The sequence below is a fragment of the Gavialis gangeticus genome, unplaced genomic scaffold, assembly GCF_001723915.1.
Source record: "Gavialis gangeticus isolate Ggan-Ray unplaced genomic scaffold, GavGan_comp1, whole genome shotgun sequence".
In the NCBI taxonomy this organism is placed as follows: domain Eukaryota; kingdom Metazoa; phylum Chordata; order Crocodylia; family Gavialidae; genus Gavialis; species Gavialis gangeticus.
Genome location: NW_017729025.1, coordinates 49,483,965 through 49,493,551, shown reverse-complemented (window position 1 = coordinate 49,493,551; position 9,587 = coordinate 49,483,965). Strand labels below are relative to the sequence as shown.

The 9,587-nt window shown below is 43.6% G+C and overlaps 1 protein-coding gene across 1 annotated transcript in view; it reads right to left on the bottom strand.

The window, feature by feature from the left end:
- STON2 (stonin 2) overlaps window positions 1-9,587 on the bottom strand; it is a 204,277-nt gene that overhangs the window by 179,845 nt on the left and 14,845 nt on the right. Inside the window, exon 3 of the mRNA XM_019519911.1 lies at window positions 2,274-2,471. Within this exon, the coding sequence (XP_019375456.1) occupies window positions 2,274-2,471 (198 nt within the window). The remainder of the gene's footprint in view (window positions 1-2,273; window positions 2,472-9,587) is intronic.

Below are 9,587 nucleotides of genomic sequence, written 5' to 3'. Positions count from 1 at the left end.
AACCTTTACCAAGAAGTTCTTCCTAATGTCCAACTTAAATCTGCTGTCCATCAATTTGTGGCCATTGTTCCTAGTTACTCCAGGGGATGCCCTAGTAAATAGAGCATCTCCTATTCCCTGCTGCCCTCCCTTGATGAATTTATAGGCAGCCACAAGATCACCTCTCAGCCTTCTCTTGTGAAGGCCAAAGAGATCTAGGTCCCTCAGTCTCTCCTCGTACGGCCTTGCTTGCAGGCCTCTGACCATATGAGTGGTCCTCCTCTGGACCCTCTCGAGGTTCTCCACATCCTTCTTAAAGTACGGTGTCCAAAACTGCAGTACTTAAACTGCAGCCTGACTGGTACCACAGAAGGGAAGCATCACTTCCCTGGATCTGTTCGTCATGCATCTGCTAGCGCATGATAAAGTGTGATTAGCTTTGTTGATCACTTCGTCACACTGACGACTCATGTACAACTTGAGTCAACCATGACTCCAAGATCCCTTTCTGCTGCTGAGGTCACCCCCCAGCCTGTAAGTGTATTGGTGGGTCTTTTTGCCCAGGTGCAGCACTTTGCACTCGTCGTTGTTGAACTGCATCCTATTTGATTCTGCCCATTTTCCCAACCTGTCCAGATCCACCTGGATCCATTCCCTACCCTCTGGTGTGTTAACTTTGCTCCATAATTTGATATCATCTGCAAACTTGGACAGGGTGCTCTCTACACTCTCATCCAAGTCACTGAAGACATTGAACAGCACCGGTCCAAGGACCGAGCCTTGCAGGACTCCACTGCCCACCTCTTTCCAGGTCGATATCGACCTGTCCACCACTACTCTGGGTCCGACCCCTAAGCCAATTTGCCACCCACCTGACTGTGTAATCATCTACATCACAGCCTGTCAGTTTATTTACGAGAACAGAATGAGATACCGTATCAAAGGCCTTCTTAAAGTCTAGGTAGATGACATCTACTTCGACTCCTGCATATAAGCATTTTGTGACCTGACCATAAAAAGAAACAAGGTTAATCAGGCAGGATCTACCTGCAATGAACCTGTGCTGATTTCCTTTCAGCACTATTTCCTCTGCTGGGCTCCCACAGATGTGATCCTTAATGATTTTTTCCAGAGTTTTCCCAAGGATAGACGTGAAACTAACTGGCCTATAGATTCCTCCCTCCTCCCCTTCTTGAAGATAGGGACCACATTGGCCCTTTTCCAGTCCTCTGGGACCTGACCGGAGCACTATGAGTGCTTGAACACCCGGACCAGCGGCTCTGCTATAACACTGGCCAATTCCTTCAGCACCCTTGGATGAAGTTCATCTGGGCCTGCTGACTTGAACACATCCAGCCCCTCTAAGTTGCCCTTCACTAAGCTTGGGCTAACAGTTGGCGGGCTGGTGTCCCTCCTCTGTCTATCAACGGTTCATATGGGAGATTTGTCTTGGTATGTATCTAGGAATACGGACGCACAGAACTCACTGAAGAGCTCAGCTTTGTTCCCACCTCTATCACCAATTGCCCTAGTTTGTCCTGTAGGGGTCCTATGCTATCCTGTGCCTTCCCTTGGCTCCCTATATACCTGAAGGACTTTTTGTTGTCCTTAATTTTTGTCACCAGCCTAAATTCTAATCCTGCTTTGGCCTTCCTAACTGATTTCCTGCAAGTGCAAGCCAGGGAGCCCTTGTCTCCACAGCCTGTATCCCTCTTTCTTTGCCCTTAGGTTTTCCTGGACTTTCCTGTTCAGACACAAGGGCTTCTTGGCCCCTTTGCCCCCTTTTGTGCGCAATGGGATTGTCTCCTTCTGCACTCCCTTGAGGACTGACAACATTCCTTTGAGGTACAAATCACCTCTAGCTTGGCATTGCTCAACTCTCCACAGGTCTCAGGGGTCTGCACCTCAGACCACATCAAACATAAGCATAGCCACTATTCAGATGCAAGAAATAAGCTTAAAATAAAAGCTTGGAAGTTTGTGGGAAATCTCTTGAATTCCATCCTACCTAACCCCCCTTGTGTGTCTACACTGGAGTTTGGTCACCTGGGTGTGTGTAGCTCTGGCAAGTGGATGCTATCATGTGGGCTTAGCATATCCAGAAACCTGGCCTCAGGTACACTCTGCAGCATAGACATACCCTCAATAGTGGGCCAAACCAAAATTCTAGATCGAAACAGCAGTGGAGTTTGATTAATCTGGACCCAAACTCAGTTCTGCAAAGATTCAGTGCTGGTGGATTTGGCTGGAACCAACAAGAAAGAGAAACAAGTTTGAAGTGCTTTCGATCTTACCAGCTGAGTCTGCTGCAGAAGTCCTACCGCTGGTCACCTCCTCTGTATTTATTGACTGCAGATCTGTATAGGATGGTGCAATGCTTGGGCTGCTGGTATCCTCCGAGTTGGTTGTCCAGCTGCTCTCAGAAGCAAGAGGTCGTCTCTCAGAAGAATCTGAGGAGGGAGTTGTCCAGCTGGGTGCTTTCGATGGAGAAGCTAGGTGTGTGAAACAAAAAGAAAGATTAGTGCACTGTGAGAGACTCTTACCGTGACAGACTGGTGAGAGAAGTGACAAAATGAATGGCCTTTAATGCTCTTTGGGCTACAGATGGCATGATTGATGACTAATCTATTAGCAGAGGGGGAAGGGCATGGTAAGAGCAGGTTAACACCATTCATCCCCTTTGTCTCTAGAGATCAGGGGATTATGTCCTGGCTTGTTGCATAAACAAATGTGCCAGTCAGCCTAAACCTATTTCTTCTCATCCTAAGATCCTCCTGGGACTGTGTACAATTCAACATGGCTGTCTGCTTCTGCTCAAGATGCAAGCAGGCATTGGCACAATATGAAGCTCTGTTCACTGAGGCTGACATGGAATGGCTGGACTATGGGCAGATGCTCATGACTAGAACAGCAGGAGGTATGCTATCCTTCATATAGCTTTGGTGGGGAGCTTGGAGTAGGCTTGGCTTTAGCTTGAGTTAGTAGTCCATGATTTTCATTTCACTCCCTGGTTTTTAAATTGGAGACTTGCCCAGCTTTAAAAATAGTAAAACTCCCTGAATACGTGAGAGTAACATAGGCAGCTGATTCCAGGACTAAGCATTATACTTTGGGATGAGGAACAGTTCAGCATTTTGCCACTTTAGAACGAAGATCCAACGTGTCCATTATTGCAGACCACTAGCATGACCATAACAGGAGTAAGCAGGTCTGTCCTGAGATCGTTTTAAATCATGAAAATGCTTTGGCCACATGCAAGCTTTCTTTCCTCAACATGTCTCATGTAATGCAACTTAAATAGATACCAAACCTGCTTTCATTCTGTCCCGTGAACTGTTGACACATGGGCTGAAAAGTTCTTCTGTTTTACTTTGGCTCATCGTTTGCTATCATGCTGCCTAGTAATTCCTCACAGGAGTCACTTACCACAATAGTGATCTCTACAGCTACAACAAGAGTAACACTTGTATACCATCCTGAACAAGCACTTGATAAACATGTAGACATAATTACATTAGAAGGAATAGTAATTCTTCCTGCCCCATCAGCAGAAGGCCATAACTACTTCAAAAATGTATTAAATCAGAGTATTACTACTGACCCCCCTCATAAACACAGGCCTAATCTCCACAAAAGTAAGAGTTATCCCACTGTTATATATAAAAAAAAAAATTGCATGTCACTGTTATATAAAAAAATTAATTGCATGTACTGGATAAAATCAGAACTGTTCAACTGTGTGTCCTAAACCTTATACTGCTAAAAAGTGAAGGAGGTTTTACTGTAGCTCAAAGAGCCGAGGCCTGTGATTTTTGGAGCAGTAAAACTCAAGTTTTATTCCTGTTGTTACTGCCAAGTTCCAAATTCCTGTCAGACAGAATAGTGAATGCCCTAGATCACTCTGGTATTATATTATTTAATCAAGCAATCCCAGGCCATGCTGCCCACTTGAATGCAGCAATCCAATTGGGTGAGTGCAGCAGGGAAATGACAGTCTGAAAAAAGAAACAAAACTGGCTTGATGACACAAACCAGAAATGGGCCTGTACATCTGATATGGTTAGATGCAGCCTGCACAGTAGAGAAATTGCAGTCTAAACTGATTGCACCAGGTTTTAAGGCCAAAGTTTTACTGTACTAATTTGCCAGATTTCAATGCCAAACATTAGCCCCAGCACAAACTTAATCTGGAATTAATTACATCTTCCTGAACTCATCTCCAGCAAAAATACACTGTGCATGTTTTGTCCACAATACTGTTAGAATTTAACTTAGAATTAAACTAAATCTGGTTTGTAGGGCATGGAGAAGCTCCAAATAAATATAATTTTAAAACTGTATCTGCATATGAGAATGTTGGGAATAACTAGACACAGTGCAAAGAGATTCATTACTGAGAAACATAACTCTTAACATTAATGCTTATTTCAGCATCACACGGGTATCCACGTAGCACTGACTAAATTTCTAAAATCCCGTTCCATAATACACTGGGTTTGGTATAACATCTGTTCTGGGTTTTCTAGGACATGATTCTCTTCCTCTGCTGTTCCAAAGAACGGCTTGCGGTTAGGAAGGTGGTGCCCTTAGAACACTGAATGTGTCTTCACAGAAAGAGATGAACACAGATGATGCATCACTACTTGCAACAGTACCGAGTACATTGTGCCAGATCTGCATATTTTTCATCAGCTCAGCAAGATTTTTTTTATAGCATCATTTTCTGATTTCCTAATTAGGATCACCTGTTTCTTCCAATTTAATTTTATTCTTGATCCAGCTACTGCTTTTCAAGTCATTACTGTAACGTTCCAATTATACATTGAACACAAATTTTCAGGTAGGGACTGGAACAGTAGGAAGTTCAATTTTAAGAAAAACAGTGTCTTCCCTGAAGGTGGTAATATTCTACACACACATTAGTCTTACAGCTCAGTTGTTGGGGGCCTGATTATAGGCTGATACTGAATATTACGCTAAGTGCGATTTTTTATGGTTCTTTTTAGGGGAATAAAGCTCAACTTATAATCATAACAATTCAGTACTCTCATGACTGAAGGAAAAAGAAATGTCAACAGATGCATGGTGACTACAAACGCTGACTTCCAACTTAATTGAGAAATCTATGAGGAAAGGTTGCGGGACCTGAACCTGTTCAGCCTTCAAAAGAGAAGGCTGAGGGGGGATCTTGTGGCCTGTTATAAACTGGTTAGGGGGGGATCAGCAGGCGCTGGGGGAGTCCCTGTTCCCCTGAGTGCCGCAAGGAGTGACCAGGAACAATGGTCACAAGCTGGCGGAGGGAAGGTTTAAGTTGGACATCAGGAGGCGCTACTTCACGGTCAGGGCGGCTAGAGTCTGGAACCAGCTTCCAAGTGAGGTGGTGCAGGCTCCCACCCTGGGGGTTAAGAGGAGGTTGGATGACCACCTTACTGGGGTCGTTTGACCCCAGTGCTCTTCCTGCCATGGCAGGGGGTCAGACTAGATGAAATGCTCAGGTCCCTTCCAACCCTAGAAACTATGAAACTATCTATGGCATCCCAATTTCTACACTAGGAAATTTGGGGCATTATCTGTGAAGTCTAGGGCTCTATCCCATAATGCAGTTTCAACTTGCATTACATTGGCTTGTACGTTGGATAAGAATGGCAAATAAATGATAAGGGGGATTTATCCATACACCTGTAATCTCCAGAATATCATTGATTGTTGGTGTGCAGAAAATATATTTCTTACTAAAGAGAAAACACCTTGAGGCAAGGATGAATAGACTGTCCAGGTTATATCTCTACTTTGCCTGATCAGCAGGGATCCTAGTTTTCTGTCGGGCAAAAAAAAAAGCGGAAAATCTCCATTTAAAAAAACACAAGAATCTGTTTTTCTGCGACCTACTAAGAGCATGGCCATGTCCCACAGAGAATGGCGCCACTTCTGCTCTTAGTTTTGCTGCAGTTTTTGCCTCTTGGCCAATGAGCAACACGCACAGATCCTCCCCCCGTGCTGAGTGGCATAAAGGCAAAAACAAGAGAAAGCAGAAATGGTGCTGCTCACCGTGGGACGCTGCTGTGCTTTTGGTAGGTCCTGAAAAAAACGTGGGTTCCTTGTTTTTCCGCAGCTCCCTTCTGATCAGACTGCCTCCATATTTCTTGTGTGCATCTGCATTGTCGTCTTTTCATGGGTGGATTCCAGTCAACTTTTGTATATATACACACTTGTGACAGCGTTTTGGATAGAGCTCTGTCACTGAGAAGTTGAAAATCAGGAAATCTAAGCTCCCCATTGCACATGACTGATTTGACAACTGCGTTTAAGTGATGTAGCAATAAACTACTGTGGTACTTAGTCTGCTTGGCTAATGGCTAGAGATAAAACTTTTCACATCAGAAGCTGGTCAGAAAAGAAAGGTGACAGGTGTATGATTACGTCTGTCAATGCTCTCTCTTCTTTGCTCTTTTGTTTAATTTGGCAGGAAGTATCTGGGAAGCCAGCCTTAAAACTTCATTTTAAATGATTTTGACAGGAACAGAATGTTTTACTCAGTCACAGCTGACAGGATTTTAGGACTTGAGCTTCATAAGGGGCCTAGACAACTGGCAGGAGAGAAGCTCTGCTAAGGATGATGTATACATTGATCTTAGAAGATGCACATAATTTTACTCAACTACCATAGGATAAACTAAGAGTAGAAAAAAACAGCAACCCAAGAGGAAGAGATTGGATTTAGAAATATGAAAAAAAAAATCCCGTAAGCAGAACGAAACAATATTTCATAATTCAAATACTGCCACATTTGCCAATTCAGGATTCTACATCCAACATGAAAGTGGCTGAGGCCACACACCCCTTAGGTCACACTATCAGGGGTCATGTGCCTTGTGGGTTGTACCAGAGGGGGTCATGGGCCCCAAGTGTGCACCACTACCTGCTGCACTGTGCACCCCTCACACTGCTGTTGCATGTGCCTATGCATGCACATCCCACTTTACTGGAATGACTCCACATGGATGCTCCTTTCCACTGCTATGCTGCATGCCACAGACTCACCCTGAGCTCTCTATGCTACATTGCACCACCCTCTGCAGCAGGCACAGAACATGGAAGCTGGGTGCAACCTCCCCTCCACTCCCGGGATGATGAAGTGAGTGGTGGCTGGGTGGCCTAGAGGCCACAATTTAACCCCTCATGGTCTGTGTGCAGGCCATGGGCTGCCTGTTGCACAGCCATATTCTGTAGGATTAGGATTTGTCTACAAAGGAAGATGGAGCAGACTGCCTCACTGCATGAACAAAGCGATTCTATTCTTTAACACTTTACTTGGAAAGCACATTATTATTTTATTATTCTGGAGAAAGAGATGTTTAGTTTGGAAGAAAGTGCCCACATGGGCTCCTATGCTACAACAGTCCTGGTGGAAAAACTCATTTCTTAATAGCTGTTGTGGTCCATTTCCCTGGATCTGAAAGAGAAACTCTTCAATCTTATTTCTCAGCATTAAAACTCAGAATCCATGAAGCAAGCTTCTACCTAATGATACAAAGTGGACTATATCACTTAAACATTAAGTCCAACATCTTGCAGTTTCACATCAATGCAAATAAAGTGATTTGTAACTGTTCACTTCAAAAGAAACTTCAGCTTCTCTATGGAAAATCTTGCTGCTTTCCAGCTTCTTGCAACTGCTCATTAAAAAAATCCAAAATGAAGGAAGCTTTCCTTGGAGTCAGATCCTTAATGACATCAGAGCGTTCAGTTGAGGGAGCGCCTAGCAATTGCTCCCACTGCAAGCCTAATACTGGAAACATCCTTACAATGCATATCTTATGTCAGGGCTGTTCAGCTTTTAAGTGGCCAAGGGAAGAATGCCCTGCAGGCTGCACCAGTAGGGGAAGCTATGCAGCCCCCTCCCCCTGGGTCACACACTGCACAGATGCTCTCTACCACTGCTCCATGCACCAAGGCCTCCACTCCACCTCACTACTGCCTCGGGGCAGCAAAAACTGGAGGAGGGAGGGAAAACCCAGAGAATCTGGCTGCTATTGCAGCCCAGGGGATGATGGAGGTGTGGTGATTGGGTACAAGCCTGGGGTCACAACTTAATCCGTCATGAGCTACCCATGGCCCACAGGCCATCAGTTGGGCAGCCCCACCCTATGTCAAGCATTGGGTACTGATAATCAATTCATTATTTCTGCAATCAGAGATTTAAATCCCCCCAGCCCCCCATTTGCACATACCTTCTTGCTTTCCCAAGGCACTTTTCCTAGTAAACTGTATTGTAGTTTTACAGATGCACAGCCTAAAGGATCCATTCTCTAGAGAGGGTTATTGAGGCTGGCTCTACCACCCCCATAACGAATTCTAGTAACTCAGACTTGGCAACAGCTTCCTTTTCCTCTAGTAGCAGCTGGTATCTTTTCTTTTCCTTGATTTTAATACCTTTGAATCTTATTTTTTTTTAAGCTACTATTTTCTTCTTAGCTCACATCCTACTATGGCTTACAGGTAGCACAGCATGAAAAAATTACGGTGAAATTTGCTTTCCTGTGGACCAGACAGCCAGGAGTATGGTATAAGTCCAAGTGTTTTGAGCCATTTAGAACTAAACAAAGCTCCAAGGAGAAGCACGGGTCAGATGATGTCATCAGTCTTTTCTAGTTCTAATTTCTATGTTTTGTTGAATGCTTTGTTGAATTCAAGAGCAGAGCTCTCGCCAAGAGGACATCTGAGAGGGAATTTGCTAACTGAGGGCCTCCTATGTGACAAATAAAAATGTTAAGTAACATGCCATTTATGATTATTTACATGTCACAACACAATTCTGTCATAGAAGTATTTGGGTGGTTCAGCTGTCATGACTTTTTATGGTCTCACTCCTAACTTTAGGGGTTTTGGTCAGCCACAGAGTAATTATGAGAAAAATCAAATTCCTTCTCTTTCCAGCAAAAGGAGGATATGGGAAGAGGAAATCAACAGAACATGCTACTTTTTTAAACAGGACTGTGTTTAAAGGAAGTTTGAATAAAATAGGCTAATTTCTCAGGAAATAATCTACATGACCTGGTGGCAGATGGTCATCCACCAACAGATTTGGAAAACAGAAGCATTTTGACCACTAGAAACCATGAGCTTTTGCCTGGTGTGTGGCATGTCACAATCAATGCAGCAGGAAGAAGTTTTCTTGACAGTGCCCCAAATCAACACAACCTTTATTATGAGGCTCACAATGCATGTTGTTCCTTTTCCTGATTGTATTTCAATTGTTAGGCTTGTCTTAGAGCTTCTTAATGACTGTCTTAACTAGATAATGGGCCTCGTTTCCTCTTACTCATTTTCAGGTATCCTGGTTTTCTGTGTTTAAAAAGCACAAATTCTCTTATAAAAAAAGCAAGTTCACCAATTTAAAAAAAACAAACTAAAATCCACAATTAAAATGGAATGCCATTATATCAATTTAACACAATCTTTTATTGATACTACAATTTTAAAGCAATCGGGAACCTTACCAGTGCCTCAGTCACTATAACAAGAAATTTGAAGTACCTATAACTTTTGGTATTTGATTCTGGGTTTTATTTATCATGGAAAATCAGAGCTCCCCCTGCCCCCTTCAC